Source organism: Gracilinanus agilis, chromosome 4 (assembly GCF_016433145.1).
Source record: "Gracilinanus agilis isolate LMUSP501 chromosome 4, AgileGrace, whole genome shotgun sequence".
In the NCBI taxonomy this organism is placed as follows: domain Eukaryota; kingdom Metazoa; phylum Chordata; class Mammalia; order Didelphimorphia; family Didelphidae; genus Gracilinanus; species Gracilinanus agilis.
The window spans coordinates 109,913,815-109,935,606 of NC_058133.1; the positions used below are offsets into that span (position 1 = coordinate 109,913,815).

Below are 21,792 nucleotides of genomic sequence, written 5' to 3' on the forward strand. Positions count from 1 at the left end.
TCAATATAATTGATGTTCCTTGTAATTCTATGGATTTTATCCTATACATTTAAAAATATTATTCTGAGAAGAGATCCATGGGACACAAATTAAAAACCCCTCTAAGATGGAGTTGCAGAGGAGCATCTAGGTAGTTCAGTGGGTAGAAAGTCAGGTTCAAAGACAGGAGGTCCTAGGTTCACATCTGGCCTCAGAAGTTCTTAGCTGTGTGACCTTAGACAAGCCACTTAACTTCAGTTGCCTTGCCCTCACTGCTCTTCTACCTTGGAACCAACAGCTGGTGTCAATTCTAGGATAGAAAGTAAGGGTTTGAAAAAAAAAAAAAAAGACTAAGTTGCAGAGAAGGTACCAAACTACATTAGTAGAGTTCCCTAATGCCAGAGTTCCTTATAATCACAAATTCAGGTCCTTATTCTTCTTCTTAAATAGGTGTAGGTTGTCTTCTGGGAGAATGGAAGCTCATACCATTTTTTCGGTATTCCTAGCACAACAACTGGCACCTTGCATGTGTTTAAGAAATAACTGTTGATTGATTGGCTCTTTCTCATCTGCTTACAAATATGCCCAGGACTTCTCAGCCCCACAAAACCAAAAGCTGTCTCTCCATCTTTTCACCCTAAGCCAATGATTATCCTCTCTCTCTCTCTCCCCTCCCCTCCCCTTTCCCTCGTAAACATCTTGAAAAAGTTGTCTACACCTGATGCCTCAATGTCCTCAGCACCCTCTTTCTCCCCACCTGCTTGTCACAAGTTGGCTTCTGCAGTGACTTTACCAGAACTCCTCTCTCGAATGCCACTGATGACTTACTACCAAATTCAGTGACCAAGTCCTCACCCTTCCTGACTTCTCAGAAACAGCTAATGTTGTGCATCCTGGCACCTCCAATTTATCACATCTGAGACAGTTTAGCTTCTTCCCCCTACACTATTTCCCAACTTCACTGTTTGTCACTGATGATACCCTTCACCTTCTATCTGAAACCTTGAAGTTATTTTTCACTACTACTCTCCCTCAACTCTCGTATTCAATCAGTTCTCAGTCCTAAGACGTGTGGGATTCTACTTTTTCAAAACCATCTTGTAACCATCTCTTTCCCTTCATTACCTCAACTGCTTCCTCAGGCTAGATGACTCATTACCACTCCCCCAGGCTTTTGCCACAGTCTCCTAACAGGTCTTGCCACCTCCAAATCTCTCTCCACTCCAATATGCTTCCATTTCATAAAACCATCAGAATATTTTTCCTTATACAACCAACTGGTCATATCACTCCTGCTCAAAAATCTCCCAGGGTTCTCTGCTCCTCACCGACTAAAGCAAAAACTCCTTTCAAGGTCCTCTAGCATGTGGTGCCGTCCTCACTCTTCAAACTGACTTTTCTCCTTACTCACCTACGTATGCTCTAGGCCCTCACCAAATGGGGTGACTTTCGGGGGAAGAAAACAACTTATATTTTCCTGACTGCTTCTGATCATGCTGTGCCCATTCTCTCTGAATGTCCTCCTCTTCTTCCTCTTCCTCTTCCTCCTCCCCTTTGCCTGCTGAAGGACTACCTAGCCTTTAAAGCTTAACTCAACTACTGTTTCCTCAAGAAAGTGTCCCTGATTCCCTGCTGGTACCAATGGCTCATTCATGTAGTAGCTTGCTTGGTAGCTCTCTGGTAATTCTTTTTCATTAGTTTTCCGTGTTTGAATTGTAACCTCTCTAAAGACCAAAAGCTTCATGAGGGCAGGGAATGGGTCTTTGCTATACTCTGGCTATCTCTCACTCCTTACTGTAGTGCTCTGCAAACAATAGGTGCTGAAAGGCTTAGTAGATTGAACTGAATTAGTGCCTCATGGGGAGGGTTTGTGTCTTTGAAAAATGAGTTCCCTGCTAGCAACTAACACAGAGCTCCTCTCTTAGCAGATGCATAGGATCCTGGCCATGGACCTTTCCTTTTGGTCTTCTATGTTAATGTGGGGGTTGTGCTAAATGATCACTAAGGTCCTTTCTATAGAGTCTTAGGTCCATGGGTGAGTTAAGGCCAGCTGAGGGTGACTTGGGCTGGGCACTTAAGTATGTAGAATCCCAGCCCCAACTCTACAAGGCCTTGGGTGGCAACTGGAATGAGAGAAGCAGAGGGCACCTGAGTATTCCCAAATCTCTCCTCTGTAATTCCTTAATGTTCTCAAATTATCCTTGTACCCTCAGGAAGGCCCTGGGACACAGATGCCACTGGGGAAGATGAGGGGATCCCTGAGGCTCTCCTGCTTTGGCTGTTTTCCTGAGTAACCTGGTTACCACCCAAGTGCTGTTCTGGGTGAAAGCCAGCTCATCGAAGCAATGGAAATCACTTCAGGAACCACATCCTACTCTAGAGACCCTAGAGTATGTCTATGCCCCCTTGTTCTGGGCTGAGACACTCCCTCCCAAAGGGCTCAGCATTTCTCAGGGATTTCTGCCTCTCTTCTCTGTGGGGCTTAGCTCTGCCCACTCTCAGCGCCCTTCTCTCCCTACCACCCTCTCCTCACACTCACCTGGATAAGGGCCATGTTTCCCGTGATCATCTTCCAAAGCTCCTTTGGTGTGTCCATGTGCCCAATGTTGGCCTGGTAGGAGAAAGGGCAGAAGGTTCAAAGTGAGGAACAGAAAAGGGGCATCTAGGAGAGGCAACTCCAAGGTTCAGTGGTCCTGTAAGAAGCCCTTTAGTTCCTGGCCAAAGGGCTTCGAGGAGAAGAGAATCTTGGCCAGATTCCTGAGTGTCAGGGAGAGGCACAGGAATTTTCTTCAATAAAGAGAGCCGGAGCCTGGACAAGAGGTAGAACTGGGCAAAGAGCACCAGGCTTGGAGTCAGGTCCTTTCCCCCCACCCACTTACTACGACATGACCCTGGGCAAGTAACTGCCTCTGTCTGAACCTCAGCTTTGGGATCTATTAACTGGGGACAATAATACCCGAATTACCTACCTCACAGGGTTGTTATAAGGTTTAAAATACTTTATTAGTGAAGTCAATAAATATTTCTTAAACACCTACACTATGCCAGGCATTATGCTATAATGGTAAAATTATATTATAAGTGCTATTATATGTAAATGGGTAAGCTATAAATATAGGCTATTATTTTCAGTATTATCACAGCAAAAAATGCTTAGGGTCTTAAAGCTAATAACCTCAGAGTTATAATATAGGCCCAAATGAGACAGCAGATTTCAAAAGCTTTATAAATGAAGTCGACAACTACTTACTTGTTAAGCCCTAACAATATGCCACATACCTTGCTAAGCTCTATAGAATATGAATGGTAAATTTGATGATAATATCTGTTGTATATTAATGGCAAATATAGAAGTGTAGGCCATTATTTTCAATATTATCACTCAAGTGCTTAGGGTCTTCAGGGGAAGGAATTTCCATCTCCCCTGGAGACTCAGTGAACAGATGAGATGACTCACCTTCCTGTGGCTCTGGCTTTGAGCAGTGTTCCCAGACTAGATCAGGATGGCCTCAATATCTGGCTTTGAAGTTTACCCCCCTCCGAATCCCCGATAAGAGGAGCTAGGCATCCGTAGTCCAGTGGGGGTGAGTTCCCACTGTACTGGCAGAGCGCCTAATAGTGGTAACCTTGGGCCAGAAGTAGAGATGGGGTCTGGGCGAGATTCAGCATGGGCCAACCTAGTTTCTCTCTTTCCTTTTATGCAGAAGGGACACGGCCCCTTTGGTGAGCCAGGAGCCCAGGCCAGTCATTCCTGTCAACCACCCCCCATCCCATGGGCTTCAACAGTCTAGTTCCTGTCCCCTGAGGCCATTCAAGGGGCTTTCTGTCCCAGAGCCTCCATGCAGACAGAGTTGGGAGCCTCCTTCCCCCAGGCCATCCTTGTTCCCCTGCCTCTGTCCTTAATAACAGTCAGAAGAACTCATTCAAGGGAAGGGGAGGGAAGGAGATGGGGGCTGGAGGTGGGGCTGGACGGTCCTGGCTTTACTCCAGTCCCAGCTGCAGAGTGGGGCTGGAGATCAGAGGAGGCCCCCATCTGCGCAGGGTAGGCGGGGGTAGGGGGGGAATCAGCACGGTGCCATCCAGTCAAAGCTGCACAAACAGTCATAAGGTGGCCCCAGAGAGGAGGGAGGAGGAGACACAGGAGCAGAATTTGACTGGGCTTTGAAGGCAGGGCCTGGGAGATACTTGGAAGCAGGAGCTCCCAACAGGAAAAAGAAATCCAACTTGAGATCTCCTTCCACCAGCTAGGATGCCTCTCTTCCATCTCTCTCCTAGAGCCCCAGCCTAGGCTGAACAACCACTCTCTAGCCTCTAATCCTAGATCAGAGCCTGCCTGAAGCCTTAAATAGAATCAGGTGTTCCCATGGATATTGGGGAACACCCCCACTCCTGAATACTCACAGCTGTCGACAGTCTCGAGGCTAGGGTCATTTCCAGGTTCCCCTTGAGCCCCAGCAGTGCAGGTACCAGGATGAAGACTTCAGTGACATCCTTGAAGACTTCCCAGTGCTGCAAGACAGGAAGAGGGTCCAGGTATAAGAGCAAGGCAGGAGATGAGGCTTGGGGGGGGGGGGAGTGTCAGCATGGGAGTGAGCACCTTCCCCCCACAATCCCAACACCAAACTAAGTCCATGGCATACCCCCCAGCTCCACAACTGGGCCAATATTCAGTCTGAGGACCCCTTACTTCTCTGTCTCCCTCCCACCGCCCAAACTCAATTTAATTCAGTTCACATTAAGTGCCTACTTTGTACCATCCACCATGCTACAAAGACAAAAATGCAAAATCAGATCCCCGAGCTCAAAGGAGTCTGGGCGGCTGTGGCACATAAAGGATAAGTAAATACAAAGTACAAAAGAAAGGTATACAAAGTAATTTCAAGAAAGGACTCCGGGTAAAAGAAATACTTCAGGCACAACCCTTTGAAGGAAGGTAGGAATTCTAGATGCTCAGTGGATAGGAAGCCCAAGACTAGAGATGGGAGGTCCTGGGTGTGACCTTGGATAAGTCACTTAACCCCACTTGCCTAGTCCTTCCAGCTCTTCTCTCTTGGAAAGGAAACTCAGAATAGCAATTCTAGCTCCAATGTCTTTGCATGAGAGATCCTTCATCTCATTCCCCACTCCCAATCTTTTTTTTTTTTTCTTAACCCTAAGAATTGATCTTAGAATTGATATGAACATTGGGTCCAAGGCAGAAGAGCAATAAGGGCTAGGCAATGGGGGTTAAGTGACCTGCCCAGGGTCACACAGCTGGAAAGTGTTTAAAGCCACATCTGAACCCAGGACATCTCAGTCTCCTGAGCCACTTAGCTGCCCCCTAGTGTACTTTCTTTTTATGCCTGTCACTTAGAATCTCTGACTCATCTTGGAATTCTTCTCCTGTGAGCCACCTGCCTGACAGCTCCGTACCTTTCCTCATCTGTGTCCCCTCTCCTCCAGGGCAGGGGCTGTGCCATGCCTTACCTATAGTACGAACATTAGAAATATCTGTTGAATTCATTCAGGCTAAATATCTTCAGTTTGATCCCCTGCAAACCACCAACCTGCCCTCCCCCTCAATGCCCTGATTCGCCTTTAGCTCCATTTCTCTGTAGCCCTGTCCCTGAGCATTATTGATTCAGCTGTTCTGTGCTGGGCTCTTCAGGGCTGGCGCTGAGCAGATTAGAGGGTTTGTTTAATTTCTTTCTCCAAGGGCTTTGCTATTCTGTTGCAGAAACACCCCTTCAGGACTGGCTGCCCTCCCCCAGGCTCAACCTGGCTCTGAGTCAGGGTTAAAGTCTCAAGACCACCAAGGACCCATCTTCCTAGGTCCATCCTCGCCCTCCTTCTACTGTGACTAGGAAAGGTGGTAGGATATAGGAGAAAGAACGCTGGCTTTGGGAATGAGGAAACCTGGGTTCATAGGATGCTTCATAGGGTTTAAGAGTCAATCCCTGCATATTACAGATGAGGACACAGTCCAGAAGTGACTTGACCAAGGTCAAATGAGTAGAAAAGCTAGGATTGTGACTTTGATGTCGAGTCATTCAGTCATATCTGACTCTTGACCCCATCTGGGGTTTTCTCAGTAAAGATCCTGGAGTAGTTTGCTATTTCTTTTTGCAGCTCATTTTATAGATGAGGAAATTGAGGCAAACAGGATTAAGTGACTTGCCCAGGGTCACATTGCAAATATGTGTCTGAGGCTAGATTTGAACCCATGAAGATGAGTCTTCTTGATTCCAAGTCTAGTGCCCCCTAGGCTCTGAACAAGGGATCTATATGTCTCATGCTCTTGCTATTACCAATGTTATCTTTGGATTGCTAGATTCCTTTCCCTCTCCCTTCACTGGACCTTAGTTACCCTCATCCTCTTGCCCATTTCCCTCAAGAGGGCAGAATGTGTATTAGAGATGTGAGGAAGCCACCAGATTCCAGGGAGAGAGGTGGTTCACTGCTTTAGAAAGCTACCTGAGCTGGGACTGAAGCTGAATGAATGCACATCGGCCCAGAGCCAAAGCCACCCACTCCCTTGTCCCTGGTGAGGAATGGTGGCTATGGCGTCTGAGGTTTCTTATTTAGTATCTCAAATGGCCAGGCCCTGGGGTTGATGACTGGGCTGGGCGGTCAAGATGAGTAACTGAGGTGGAGTGGCAAATGGCACTAGGAATACAACCTGGATTCTAGATTTAGCTTGGCCACTAACCAGCTATGTGCACTTCCACACAGTTTCCTTTCCTGTATCTTAACTTCATCATCTGTAAAAAGTGGAAGACAGGATTAGACAGCAATATAGGCCTCTTTCCTACATGGACGGATTCTAATGGCTTCCATAAACCTCCCTTCTTCTCTGAGTTAAGGACAAGAATCAGGATGAGGAAGAGAGCCTGATTGAGAATCACACAAGTTGTGGGAGAAGCAGATGCAGATTCCTCCTTCCCATTTTGGGGTAGCCTCTTCCCCTACAAGAAAACACCACCAAGAACTCAAAAGTCTAAAGGAGGCTGGGACGAATTTCATTAGTGTTTTAGATCTCCCCCATTTCCTGGTTACCCTTAGCACAGATATAAGGATTTTCTCAGGGGCATTCACACTCCTTTAGCTCTCCAGCCCCAATGTCAGACACCCCAGTGTCCATTCTCACAGCATCCTAATTTGGATAGCTTCCCCAAAATGGAGAAACACAAATCCCTCTTTAGCCTGAAGAACTGTGTCAAAGGGAGAAAAAGGGTTAATTATAGTCTGCCTCAGTTGGAGAGGCTGCACCACCTGCCTAGGAGGGAATGAACAGGAACTATTGCTCTTGGACACAATCAGTACATACCATTGGTGTTCTAGTTTCCTGCCAGTGGGCCTCTAGTTCCCCTCCTCCTCCATCTCCCAAAGTGGATAAGCAGTTCTGTTGGGGATAGGGGGAAAATCCTCCCATCGTTCTGCCCCATTCTGTTCATGCCCACTGCCCCCCGCCCCGTGTCAGCCTCACATTCCCATAGCGAACCTCCTCTTGACATGGGGAATGACTAATCTTCGGATCACAGATGTAAAACTGGAAGGGAAATGATAAGAGCCCATCAGCTTGAACCTCCCCATTTTAAAGATAAGGAAATAGAGGCCCAGAGAAATGAAATGCCTTGCTGAAGGTCATATAGATTGTACGTGACATAGTTTGAATTCAAACCCAATTCCTCTAAGTTTAGTACTTTCCCCACCATAATATGCTGCCTTTCTAGGTTCAAAACCTTCCTTTACCCAAGTTCTTCTCATTCTAGATCTATCCTCTTTTCTATAAGCAAGTTCGTTTCCATTTCTCTCCTGCTGCCAAAAACAGTCACCATGGATGATCAGATGAAACCTTCTGCCCCACACCTTGTGTAGCTGCTGGGGGATATTATAGTAGTAAGGGGAAGTAAGCACAGGAGAAAGGCCTGCATTTATTCAGAGGGAACTTCTCAAGGCCCTCAAGATTCTGGTCCTAGCCTTCCTTCTCAGCTTCTCTTATTTGGATGTCCTGTGCTCTAGTTAACTTAAGTTCTTTAAACAAGTCCCCATGCCTTTCTAGCTCCCAGATTGGCTTATATTATTTCCTATTCCTTAAATGTTCGCACTCCTTTCTCCTCCGTCTGTTGAAACACTTTAATATCCTGCAAGTTTGAACACAAATTATATATCTATCAGCTTTTCCTAATTCCTCCAAGTACAAAAAAGTTTTCCCTTCTCTGAACTCTCATTATGATGGACTAGAAATAACACTGGCCTTTGAGTCAGGAAAGACCTGTGTTTGTATCCCACTTCTGACTTTGAGAAGTCACTTTACCTCAATCTGCCTCAGTTTCTTCATCTGCAAAAGAGTGATTATAATAGCACCTCCCTTCTAGTGCTGTTTTGAGGACAAAAGGAGATATTATACATCAAGTGCTTTGCAAATTTTAAGTGCCATCTATATATTAGCTGTTATTATAGGGTTATTGTGAGATTCATAATGTATGCATACAGCTTTACAAACCCCAAATCTCTGTATATGTCAGCTATTGTGTATGTCTCATGTACATGCCATACTTTTTTATATAATTTATTTGCACACTGATACCTTATCTTCAATATTATTATTCAGTATTATTCACAGTGATTATCTCATTTGATCCTCAAAACAACCAATTACATGATATCAGAAACATACCATTTTACAGATGAAGAAACCGAGGTTCATTGGCTATGGTCACATATCAAATAAATACCAATGGCAGGATTTGAACCTGTTTTCCCTGACTCATAGTCCTTGTTCTTTCTGTTATCCAAATAATTATCTTAACTAACAGACCCAAGCTCGGACCTTTGGGTCAGAATAGGCATGTTTCCTTGGCAGCCCCTGATTCTTTGGAAACATCCTAGCCCCAAGGGAAGAGAAACTCTTATTCTCCCACCTCCATACCAAACAGTCTTCTCAGCATAGGAAGTCTATTCCTCCTCCCACTCTAAGTACATATTTATCTCCCAAATACCAATCTTCTTCCTCTATCCCAAGTCTGGCAGTTCATAAAGCAGTCACCCTGGGCCAAAAAGTTTCAGATTCTCTGGGAAAAGGGGGGAAACAGGGAGCTGAGAGCTAGAAGTGGCAAGTCCCTAGTGCCAAGGAGTGGGCTGGAAAATTGCAAAAGTCAGAGAGTGGCTCCTCTTTCCCCTTGTCTAGTTCAGACCCACCCTGCTCAGCTAGAAAAAAAAACTGGTTTAAATGCCAGTGGCTGCCCATGAATTGGAGCCAGGAAGCCAAGTCACCCCCACATCTTCCTGCTCTTTCTATAGATGGAAAAGTGCAAATTCTAAGAAGGTCTGCTTTCTTCCTGGAACATGGACACCCATGTGCTGTTTCTGAATTACATGTCTGAAGAGTCCTTTTCATCCATGTGGATAATGTACATATATTCCCATCCCTCTTTGAAAACCTCCTGAGCCCCAAACCTCTGAGCTCCTCAGAGATGGGAAGTGGGATGTAGTCTTCTCTTAGGGAGATTCCTTCACTTCCCACCCCAACTTTCTTCCTTCTAGCTATACTCTGTCTTTTCCCAAATCCCCCTTTCTCTACCATGGTCCCCCCAAAATTCTCCTGACTCTTAGCTTTCCTAACATCTAAGCATTCCATTACTCTAAGAGGGGGCCCCAGAGAGGAAGAGGAAGAAGAGCAACTTAGTCATCCATCCAAGGGAGACAACAAAAGTTCAGAGCCAAGAAAGAAGGGAAGCATATTTATGGCAATAAGAGGACCCCCAAGTGACACCTCAACTCTTAGCTCAAATGATCAGGTTGTCTATTTTCAGCCAAATGCTTTGAGGACATAGAGAGGAAATGAGGAGTGGAACCCTGTCTACCCTCCCTCAGGAGGCAGCCGGAGTTCACTCTTGAGATCAGATCGGAGTGTTCTGCTCTTCATCCTGCCTGGAGTTCTCCACCCCCTGAGGAATCCTCTAGGCGCTAGGGTAAGGGGCCAGTCAGCACAAGCGCAGCTTGATCCCCACATCTGAGGGGAGAAGGCAAGAGGTAAGCCCAAAACAAACAAACCCCTTGATGGCAGGCGGGGTCCAGAGTGGGGAGAAGCAGAAGGGTGCAGCCAAATTAGACTGAGGCTGAGCCTGTGCTTGAGCTTGGGGGTTGAGGAGGGATAAGAACTTCAGTAGAATCCCACCAATTAGGCAAGGGATATTTCTTTTCCATACTTCCCTACTTCCTCAAGCCCCATTCCCACCCTTTACCTTTTTTGGGGGGAGAGGGAACAATTGGAAGGATTTCCAGGCTACTCCTCCCCTCCCCCATCAAAGTCAGAGACATGGGGATCAGCTTGAGGTAGCACTGTGAAGTGAAATGAAGGCTGCATTTGGAACTGGGGCCCTGGATTTGAAATTTCCTGTGTAACTGTGTCCAAACCATTGAACACTTTTTAAAGATTCCTTATTTGTAAAATGAGGTGGAGTTGAATAAGATGCTCTTTAGGGTCTTCTGCAGCTCTAATGGTCCTATGAATTTTCATTAAGCTGTTTATAAGTAGCATGCTAGGATGAGGACCTTGGAGATATAGCTCTCTTACTCTCCTCAATGTGATTCCAATGGCCTTAACTCACTGGGGGAGGCTGACAACAGAGGATGGAGGTAGGCTGGTTAGGGTATTTTCTATCCTCTCTTTCTCACCCCTCTCCACTTTATAGAATGCTGAACTTGGAAATCGAGAAGATCTTGGTTCCAACTCCACTTTCAATATTTAGTAGCTACATGACTAAGTGGGAAATCAACGAGCATCTCAGACTGCTAAATTCCAGACCTTTCCTTGGTCCTCATCTTTCTTGGCCTTTCTGTAGTATTTAGAATTGTTGGCCATGCCCTTCCTGCCTTCCAATTTCTTCCTGGACTTTTGTGATACTACCCTTTACTGGCTTTCCTCCTACCACTCTGGCTGCTGTTTCTTAGTCTTTTTTGTTGGGTTATTTAAGTGTAGCTGTATTCCCAGGGTCAGTTGGGGACTCACTTTGCTCTTCATTTCCTTTCTTTTGGTGGTCTCATCAGTTCCCATGAAGTTATCTCTCATTTCTATAAGATGACTTCTAAATGTATACAACCAGTCCTTATCTATCTCCCGAGCTTCCATCCTGTATTGCCGACTGCCTACTATTTATCTCCAATTGAATTTCCCCAAGTCATTTCAGACTCGACATGAACCTGACCTCATTCTCTTCCCCTTCTTCCATATTTCTTCAAAGGTCACCAGGGGAAGGGGAGATAGAATAAGCATTTGTATTAATGGATACTATATGCCAAGCACTGTAGTAAGTACTTTGTACAAATATTATTTCATTTGATCCTCGCAACAAACTTGAGAGGCAGGTGTTTTTATGATCCTCATTTTATAATTGAAGAAACTGAGGCAGAGATTAACTGACTCACTGGGTCATACAGTTCATGAGTGTGGATTTGAACCCAGGTCTTCCTAACTCCAAGCCCAGTCCTCTATCCTCTACCCTACCAGCTACTTCACCATCATTTTTACAATCACTTGGTTTCATAACCATAGTCATTGTTGACTCTTTCTTCTCCCCCATTCCATTTATCTAATCAGTTGTCAAATAGTGTTGATTCTAATATCTCGCCCATCCACTCTTTCTTCACTGAAATGGCCACCAACTTAGCTTAGTCAACCCTTGCTTGAGTTACTATAGAAGCATGCTAATTGTTCCTTTCAGCCTACTCTCCTTTATTCCTATTATGTCTGAGCATGTCCCTCCTCTGCTCAAGAAAGTTCAGTGGCTTCCTCCTACCTCTATGCAAACTCCTCTGTTGGTACCTAAAGCTTTTCAGAATTTGGGTTCAATCTATCTTTCCTGACTAATTTCATTTTCACATTTTCCTCCCTCCACAAATTCTACTCCCTCAACCCTCAGTCAAATTGGCTTGACTCATTCTCGATATATGCACATGATATAAAATTTCCTGTTTCCATGCCTTTGTGAAGATTACCATCCATGCTGGGAATGCTATTCTTCTTCACCTCCTCACACTTGAGGCATTTCTTGACCTCCACTCCCCCAGGCTTCAGGTAAAGAGCCAGTATAGAATTCTGAGCCCGTGACTGATATAACAAAAGAGATATTTAAGGAATATACATCTGGCTTCCCTCCTCTCAGGAGAAATGTGTGTGTGACTGAGCGCTCCAGAGACTGGGGGAGGGAAGACTATAACCATGGAACAAGTCACACAATGCCAGACACAGTGGTTTGTTTTCATTAACTGTACTTTCTTTGTTAAAGAGCAAGTTCTATTGGGTGAACAATTATTGGGAACTACCAGTGAAATAAAAAAACAAAACACCACAACAATAAACTTCAAAAACATCAATAAACATTAACACACAAAAAAGTGATCAAATGTGATAGACTTTAGCTACTCTCAGCAATACAATAATCCAGGACAATTCTGACAAAGAATGCCCTCCACCTCCAGAGGAAGAAATGTTGGACAAGTCAGAATGAAGAATCAGAGTGTGTGATTTTTCACTTGTTTATTTGGGTATATGTTTTGGGGTTTATAAGATTATTTATTTACAAAAATAAACAATATGGAAATGATTTGCATATTAATTCATGTATAATCCAGATCAAATTGCTTGCCAGCCCCAGGAGCAGTGAGCAATGGGAGGAAGGGAGATAATTTGGATCGTATGACTTTGGAAAACTCATATGGAAATTTATTACATGTAATTGATAAAAAAAATTATTAGAATTAAAAAAAAGGAGTTCTATGCCTCCCATCGATAAACAGGCCAGATTAGAGGGAAGAGAGATTCATTAGAGATCTGTGCTACAAGGGTAAGCAAAAGTCAAGAAACAAGGCAATGAGGGTAGGGAATCAGTATCAATTTTTTTTTAATCTTTTCCAAAGTCTGAACTCTGCTCTCAATCAGCACTTGTTAAATGTTGACTGATAGTGCACACAAGAGACAATTCAGAGGTAGAAACAGGAGTTGTATATAGTGTTCCTCTCCCCTAGTTACCACATGTGTACTTTTAATTTATCTGGGTACCTATTGTTTCCTGAGGGCAAGGCCTTTCCATAATGCCCAGCACACTGGAAATATTGTAGATGCTTAATATGAATCAGATTGCTGAAATGAATCAGGCTCATTTATCTGTAAAATGGAGATAACAGGACCCACAGCACCCATCTTCCCAAAGATGCCGTTCCAAGGCAGACAAGCAGGAGGGCTAGGCAATCGGAGTTAAGTGACTTGTCCAGTGTCACATAGCTAGGAAGTATCTGAGGCCAGATTTGGAGTTAAAGGCCTTTTCTAAGTCTCAGACATATATGAATGTTAGCTGGGGTTACATCAGGACCAGAGAATCTATCACCAAAAGTAGCCGGACTGGACCAAGGTCTTCTAGGCCTTTCTAGTATGGCGACACCTGCCAGAGCTTGTGACCTTCTGGCACATAGCTTTTGAGAGCCTCTAAGTAATCACTAAGTAAGCATATAAAGGACTTTATATAGAGACACAAAATGGGCAGGCATGGATCCGTTCTGATCTGCATGTTTAGAGAGAACAGCCATCTAAGCTGCTTCCCTTCTTCCTATAAATAAACATCCCCACATCTCCCCTAACCTCTTCTTCCATCCATCCCTGGTAACTGTTATTTATATCTTGCTTCTGTTTTGTGGCTCAACTGGTTAAGGCCATCTTCAATGCCCATTTCCACTTTTTTCTTCTTAAAACTCTGCATCTGGCTTTCAACCCCATCATCCAACTGATACTGCTCTCTTGAAAGTCAATAATGACAAAAAAAGTCAAAAATGATCTTGTAATTGTCAAATCTAGGGGCAGCTGGTGGTGTAATGTATAGAGAGCCAGGCCTAGGGTGGAAGAACCTGGGTTCAAATGCTATCTTAGAGTTGTTATTGGGACAGAAAGTAAGGTTGTTGTTGTTGTTTTTTTTAATTGTTAAATTTAATGGTCTTTTCTCAGATGAGAATCTTTCTTGACTCTTCTGCAGCATTTGACAGTCAATCGCCCACTTCTCTTTAGTTTTCACTATACTACTCTCTTGTAGTTCTCCTCTTACTTGTTCAAACACATTCTGGTTCCTTTCCTAGATCTTCATCCAGGTCATACCCAAGTAGCCCTGGGTGTTTCTCAAAGCTTTGTCCTGGAGAAGACTCTCTTTTCTTCTCTCTCGATACTTGTCACTCAGTGATCTCAAAAGCTCCCATGGATTCAATTATAATCTCTATACTTATCTACTTATCCATTATTTCCTGTCCTCTTGATTCAGATCTCCAGCTGCCAACTGAACACCTGAAACTGAATGTTCCATAGTCAGCAGAAATGCAACATGTCCAAAATTGAACTCGTTATCTATCCAATGAAACAATATCTGTAAAATGCTCAGTATGGTATTTTTCATAGAACAGGTACTGTTTGGGGGCAGCCAGGCCTACAGATGGAAGGTCCTGGGTTCAAATATTACTTCAGACACTTCCTAGCTATATGACCCTGGGCAAGTCACTTAACCTCCACTGCCTAGCCCTTACAGTTCTTCTGCCTTGGAAGTGATACACAATATTGATATTAGGACAGATGGTATGGATTAAAAAAAAAAAAAGAATAAGTATTGGTTCCTTTTTCCTTCCCTGCACAAAATATTTCTTTTTCCGAATTTTCCTGTTCCTGGGGAATTCATTACTCTCCTTCTAGTCACCCAGACTAACAACCTAGGATTCATCTTCAACTTTTCACCCTCTTTCATTCCTCATATCTAATCTGATGCTAAGTCCTATTGATTCTATCTTGAGGATATCTTAATATGCTTCCCTTCTCACGTTTGACATGGCTACCTACCACTCTGATGTTTATCAACTCATGCTTGGACTATTGTGATAGTCTGCTGTTTGGGTTCCCTACCTCAACAAAGCTCTACTCCAGTTCATCCTCTACTCAGCTTGCAAACCGATCTTCCTAAAATGAGGCTCTGACCACAGTCACCCCACTCACTATTCAAGCAACTCTAGTGGCTCCCTATCACTGCCAGGATCAAGTATTTTTTTTAAACCCTTGTACTTCTGTGTATTGGCTCCTAGGTGGAAGAGTGGTAAGGGTAGGCAATGGGGGTCAAGTGACTTGCCCAGGGTCACACACCTGGGAAGTGTCTGAGGCTGGATTTGAACCTAGGACCTCCCATCTCTAGGCCTGACTCTCAATCCACTGAGCTACCCAGCTGCCCCCAAGTATTTTTTTTTTTCAACAGATAAGCATTTATTAAGCATCTGCTATGTACCAGTCACTGCTAGGTATTGGGAAGACGAGACAAAGGTGAAATCATTCTTGCCCTCTAGGAGCTTCCATTCTCAAAAGGAGACAGGCATTTACATATATAACTGTATACAAACTAAATATACAAGGTAATTTGGGAGGCAGAACAGTCACTCACAATTTTAGAGATGAGGAAAGGCATCCTGAAGAAAAAAGTATAGTACAAGATCCAGTATTAAAAGCCTCTGTTTGGCATCAAAGTCCTTCATACCAGGACTCCTGCCTCTCCAGACTTCTTACTTCTAGCAGGCACTCCTGAGAGACGGTGACTCTTGGTTTCCTTGCTGTCTGTTACACAAGACATCTCATTTCCTCACTCAAGCATTTTCACTAGCTGTCTCTGCTTGGAATATTCTCTCTTCTCCATCACCTGGCTTCCTTCCAGCCCCAGCTAGAGCCCCACCTTCTTTAACAAGCTTTTCCCAACCTCCCTTAATGCTGATTGTACCTTCCCTCTCTTGATTATCTCCAATTTACCTTGTAATTGTAATACTAATGGTTGGCATTTATATGATACTTTAAGGTCTGCAAATATTTTCTCGTTCTATCTTCACAATAACCCCAAGAGGTAGGTACTATTATTATCCATATCTTATAGAGGAGGAAACTTGGGTTGAGAGAGAGAGTAGTGATTTGCCCAGTCACACAGCTAAGAAATTTCTGAGGAGGGATTTGAACTCAGATCTTTCTGACTTAGGGCCCAGCACTCTTAACAACTGAACCACCTTGTTGCCTATGACGTGTATCTATAGATCTTCATATACTTCTATAGGAGGCAATATGCAAACAACTATATACAAATATGATGTATCTATGTATATATTTTATATGTATCCCAACATGCAACATCTATAATGGCATACAAACTATGTACAACATATAAATACATATACATATAATAAATGTAAATGATTTAAATATGGTATATTTATGTCTTATTTAAAATATAGCACATATCTATTACCTGTTACATAAATATCATGTTTAAAATATAGATATTACTTATGAACTACGTTTGTCATTTTATAAGATACATGTTTATATATGTGATTTATAAGATATATAGATATTTCTATATCTTATTTGTACCTAGTGTTTGCATGTTGTCTCCCCCGTTGGACTCTGGTGAACACTTTGAGAACAGGACTGGTTTGGGTTTTTCCTTTTTCTTTATTACCAGTATTGAGAATAGTGCCTGGTACAAAGTCAAGCTTAATAAATGCCTGCTGACTGACTGACAGATATTGATGAGATCATAGCGCCATCTGAAAAGCAGTCATAACCGGGGAGGACCACCTTGGCTGGCAGAAGAAGAGAAAGTAGCCTGGGCAGGGTCATTTCCAGGGGAACTGGACTGTGCAGCCAGGGAGTGTTTACGGGATCCAAGGTTTCTGATGAGCCACAAGGAACACCTCCCCTACTTCCTGGCTCCCCCCAACCTCCCTCCCCGGGATTCAGCCAGCCTTGGCTCCAGTGCTGCCTGCCCCCCCCCCCCAACACCACCTAGCAAGGCTCGAGGCTCTGGGTGTGGGGAGGGCTATAGAGCTCATGTGTTTGCTCCTTCACTTTCTGACAGCCTCCTGGCCTTATCCTTATCTCACTCCAGCTGCTGGAATTGAGCGGTTGAGTGAAGAGGGTTACAGATAAGAGGGGATTACAAGTGCACCCTTGGCTGGAATACAGGCAGCCTGTTCAGCAGCTTAGAAGGTGAAGCTCTATAGGGTACGGTATCCCACTGGCCAACGCCAAATGCCCAGGACCAATTTGGGCTTCTGCTCAGTTGTGCTAAGAGCCCAGGGGTGCTATTACTAACTTGTTTAGTTCCCCCAGAGACAATTCTTCCATTCTCCAATTTGTCAGATCCAGGATAAACAAAGTGGAAGGTCAGCTCCGTTTCAGAAAGGAGAGAGGGAAAAGAAGAGAGGTCCAAATCAAGAATAGGGTGATTGTTTATCTCTTCTCTGCCCCTGTCAGACTACATCTGAAATTCTATGTTCAGATCTGGGTATCTTAGTTTAAGAAGGCTATTGATAAGCTGTGAAAGGTAAGAGATTGGTGAAGGATTTTGAGTACCGTCATCGAAGGAATGGATGAAGGTACTGGAAATACTTAGTCCGGTGTAGAGAAGCCTTCAGGGAAGGCTCCTGTCATATTAAAGTTTCATGGAACAAAAGAAGGCTGCTTCTTTTTTTAAGTATCTGAAAGGCTGTCCTGTGGAAAAGACATTGGATTTGTTTGTCTGGTTCTAAGGGGCAACACCAGTGGCAATGGGTACTAGCTACAATGAGGCAAATTTGGGCTTCATATGTCAGGAAAAACTTTGTAACAAAGAGAGCTCTCTGAAACCAAATCAGCTGCCTCTGGAGAAAAAGCATTCATTTCCTCTTTGAAGTACAGGTTGGATGACCACTTGTTTGGTATGTCCTTATGAAGATTCATTTTGGGAGGTATGGACCAGGCTAGATAGTCTCAGAAATCCCTTTGAAGCATCTCTCAAATGCTGTAATTTGGAAATCCTTAGAAAGCTAACCACAGACCCCACTGCCCTGAATGAAGTCACAGCATCCCTTGCCCTCCAAAGGATACATAGGAATGGTGTCTCTGTAGTCCTCCTTGTGATGACTGTTCTTAGCTCAGCTGCTGCTCTCTGGTTAGGTCAGCTCAGTTTGACTCTCCGTTTTGGGGCTGGTGGGGAAGAGAGGGCAAAGGACAAGGAAGCCTCCCTCTGGAGGCAACGGATTCCCTTTTGGAGAACTCTCTTTGTTGCAAAGTTTTTCTGGAACTATTGTCATCCACAGAAAATACATGACAGCCAGCAGAGGCATCAAAATAAAGAAAAGTATATTTTTATAGATATTCATTCATTCTCTAGCAGGGCCTGACATTCCTCCTTTCCCTACCTCTTGACAGTTCAATTATCTCATTCTCAAGGGCTTTGAAGCTCATGGCAGAGGCTTGGACCAGTTCTAGAATCTTCTGGGTTTGGTGGAAAGGAGGTGCAAAAAGGGCAGGGAGAGTAGAATGAGACTCCTTTGAGAATCTCAGACCACAACATATAAGTGGTCCTATTCTCCTCCTAAATGCAAAGAACCTATGATAACTCTCGCTCCTGTCATATTAAAGTTTCATGGGCTCCATATTTTAGACCAATGGTGTCAAACTCAAATGGGAACAGGAGGCCACTAAACCATACATGGGTCCCTGGTGGCCATATATTGACTTAGAAAATCACATATTCATATTATCTGTTTTATTATATTTTGATTTATCTTATTAAATATTTCCCAATTACATTTTACTTTGGTTCAGGCTGTATGTTTGATGCCTTTGGAAAGAACATAAATTGGGAAATTTTCATGCCATTCACCTTGGAGTCAATGGCAGAGGAGGCCTCAAAGTAGGACTGAGAATGGGATGGCCAGTCAGGTAAAATTCTAAGGATATGGCAAACAGGAAATATCAACATCAAAACAAAACAAAACAAAACAAAATATAGCTCTCCTACAGAATTTCCTTCCTAAAGGAGGTTGTGGGCTCACTGATAGACACTAAACTATAATAGGATACAAATATAATCAGGGAGAAAGCATAATGACCAGTAATAACCAGTCTTTCAGGAAAAGATGAGAACTAACAAAGCAGACCATCATTTCTTTCTTTGTACTTGTATCCCCTTGCCTAGCACTGTGCCTGGCATCTTGTAGGGCAGGGAGTAAACTATTGTAGGTGGGAACCCAGATATCAGTTCTCCTACCTTCCAGTTGGCTTTCCCCTTCCGTTAACAAATCCTAGGATGGTGGGGGTAGGGACAACACATGGCTTTCCTTGTAAACACCCAGCCATGAGGCAGCAGCTGCAGAGTTCCTCATGAAGGGCACGAGTCAAGGTGGTCAGGGGGTGGGCATGCTGGCTGGATTTAGCCGGAACTATCTGGAACTGTCAGCTCCATGGTCCCATTGCCTATCAGCCAAAGAAGATGCCACTGGACATTGCTTGAGAGGCCAGCAATATCCCTGGGGGAAGCAAGAGCCAGTTTTTTTTTTTTTATTACTATGTCTTCTGTGGGGCTAACTGGGCAAAGGGGATGCCCTGCTTGCTGTAGATCTATTCCTTCCAACAAGTTCAGTAGTCTCAGAACCCCTTCCTCTCTTGGGGATGGCAAGGGATCAAAATCCTATAAACTGGGAGCTCTCCAAGGGTGGGAATCATGTCTGCTCCATCAGGCTAAGAGTTTCTCCAGAGTGGGGACTATATTTCTCCCTCCCTCAGCCCAAGGGGATTCAGGGGGAAGGCTGTTGTCTCCATTATGAGACTGTAAACTTCCAAGGACAGGGCCCAGAGTTCTTTGTACTTCCTCAAAGAGCAGGAATCTGATATGTGCTGTTCATTAACTCAAATCTTGGCTCCTTCAAAGAGCTCAGAATGTTTCCTTTGGGGAAACGTAGCACCACCCTCTCCCTGACGTGTCCTGGTACCACATTATCATGACCCCACAAAAAGCCCCAAACTTGCTTAGGCTTTCTAATTAATAGAATGGACACCAGTTTTGGAGTCAGAGAAGATGGGTGAGAATCACTGCTCTACCTCTTTCTTTGCCATCTATGGGACCCTGGACAAAATCATCTAGCCTCTCTGGGTCTGTTTCATCATCTATAAAATGAGGAAATTGTATTACATAATTTCTAAAGACTCCTTCTGCCTGAAATCTATTAATCAATCTATTCTTGTCCAGTTCCCACCCCATACTCTACACACCAGCCTAAGGAAAAGCCACTTGCCTAAGGCACGTAGGTGTCTTTACACATCTTAGTCCTACATAGGTCTGGTCATCTTTTGTCTTCATTTTGCTTCCACATAATTAGCACTCATACTTGTTGCTGTGTGTGTGTCCCAGCCTGTATGTGCCTATTTTTAAGGAGATTGTGCCAAGATGACAGGTAGGTAAGAAACCATTTCATGACCCTTCCTTGGCATCCACTGCAAACAAAGTCTCCTCCCCCACCTTGTCAGCCAGCCAAATCCCTGCCCAGCAAGGAGGGCTTAAGACTAAGCTCTCTGCTGAGACCCCCTGAAGGCCCAGATGAATGGATAAGAGGGTTGGTAGAGTAGGCCAAACATAACCAGCTAAGTTGGGGCCTGTAAAGGGATCCTGAGGGGTAGCCACAGCCCCTCGACCTCTTTGCACACCAGGGCACTAAACTGTAGCCTACTTGTGCTAGGCAATGATTACCCTCACCCTGGCTCCACACAACCACCTCCCTTCCCAGAGGCTTCTGAAGAAAATGATTTGGAGGCCAGCAACGGGCCTGGGAGTGAAGGATCCTGTCCAAAGGGGAAACAATCTTCTGGGAAGACGCTGCTTCAGGGTGTGAATGCCCCTGCCATGGAGGCTAGAAGAAAAACTAGAAGGGCCAGCTTTTTTCCTCAGAGCATAAAGCAACCAGTCCCTGGTGTTCCCCAACACTCCTACCTGTACAATGTCCAGCACCATGCCTGCAGCAACGGTCCCAAAGCCAGCCAGGAGAAAAGGGAAAAGCACCTGGAGCCCAATGGAGAAGGAGGTCTCCTTGAGAGGAGAGGCCGGCTCTGGGCCACGGTCTGTGCTGACATCGTCGCTCTCATTGCTCTGGCTCCCGTTCTCCAGGAGGGCGTCTTCCTCTCGAACCCCTTTGGCATTGGCCCGTGATTCGATCGCAACCACCTCCACTCCTGCCCCATCTGGACCCAGAAACTCTGAGGTGCTTGCTAGTGGCTCCCGTCCAGGGAGATCTGCTGGGCAGGGCAGCTCTGGAGGGCCAGTCCCATTCAGCTGGTGGAGGTCTTTTGGCTCTGGCTTGGAGGACATGACAGGGGAGAGTGGGGCTTTCTGTCTCTCTTTCTCTCTCTTTTAACTCTGGAGAGCCCGCAGTCTCAGGGAGAGCCCAGGCTCATTGGCCGTCTCCCACAGCTCTTTGCTCCCACCAGATGCTGTGAAGATTGTTCCACCAACAGGCAGCCCCATCAAGCACTGAGGCCACAATCGGGAAGGAAAACAAGAAACACACCCCACTGGACTCAGCAGCCAACCACTAGGGGTGTGAATGCCTTATTTCCAAACTGGAAGAGCGGCCCAGTCCCCTCCTTGCCCGGGGGTGGGGGACAACCACTGTTCCTTATCTTCTTTGGTTCTCAGCAGGTACACTCACCCCACATCACTTGATTCCCTAGAACCAGGCAGGCATCAGCACAAGGAAAGCCTAACCAAATTTGTGGCTGTCCTGTAAGGGGATCACAGTGGTAATTCTCTTAGGAAAGCAGCTTGGGTTTGAGTCTTTCAAGACACAGGTTCGGCCTGGGGCCTGGCTCCTCCAAACTCTTCTTACTGATGGCACATTTGGATTTCAGAAGCTGTTGAAGTTATATTGGTCCCGAGGCAGGATCACAGCTTCCCCCTGGCTCTGCTCTCTCTCCTTTGGCTGTCCCCTACCTTCCTATGAAGACAGAGTACCTCT

At 44.8% G+C, this 21,792-nt stretch overlaps 1 protein-coding gene across 1 annotated transcript in view; it reads right to left on the reverse strand.

The window, feature by feature from the left end:
- SLC41A1 (solute carrier family 41 member 1) overlaps positions 1-21,552 on the reverse strand; it is a 40,460-nt gene extending 18,908 nt beyond the window's left edge. The window contains exons 1-3 of the mRNA XM_044672327.1: positions 20,772-21,552; positions 4,381-4,488; positions 2,519-2,590 (exon numbers count right to left, since the gene is read on the reverse strand). Of these exons, the coding sequence (XP_044528262.1) occupies positions 2,519-2,590; positions 4,381-4,488; positions 20,772-21,146 (555 nt within the window). The 5' untranslated portion in view covers positions 21,147-21,552. The remainder of the gene's footprint in view (positions 1-2,518; positions 2,591-4,380; positions 4,489-20,771) is intronic.
- Positions 21,553-21,792: the final 240 nt, after the last annotated feature.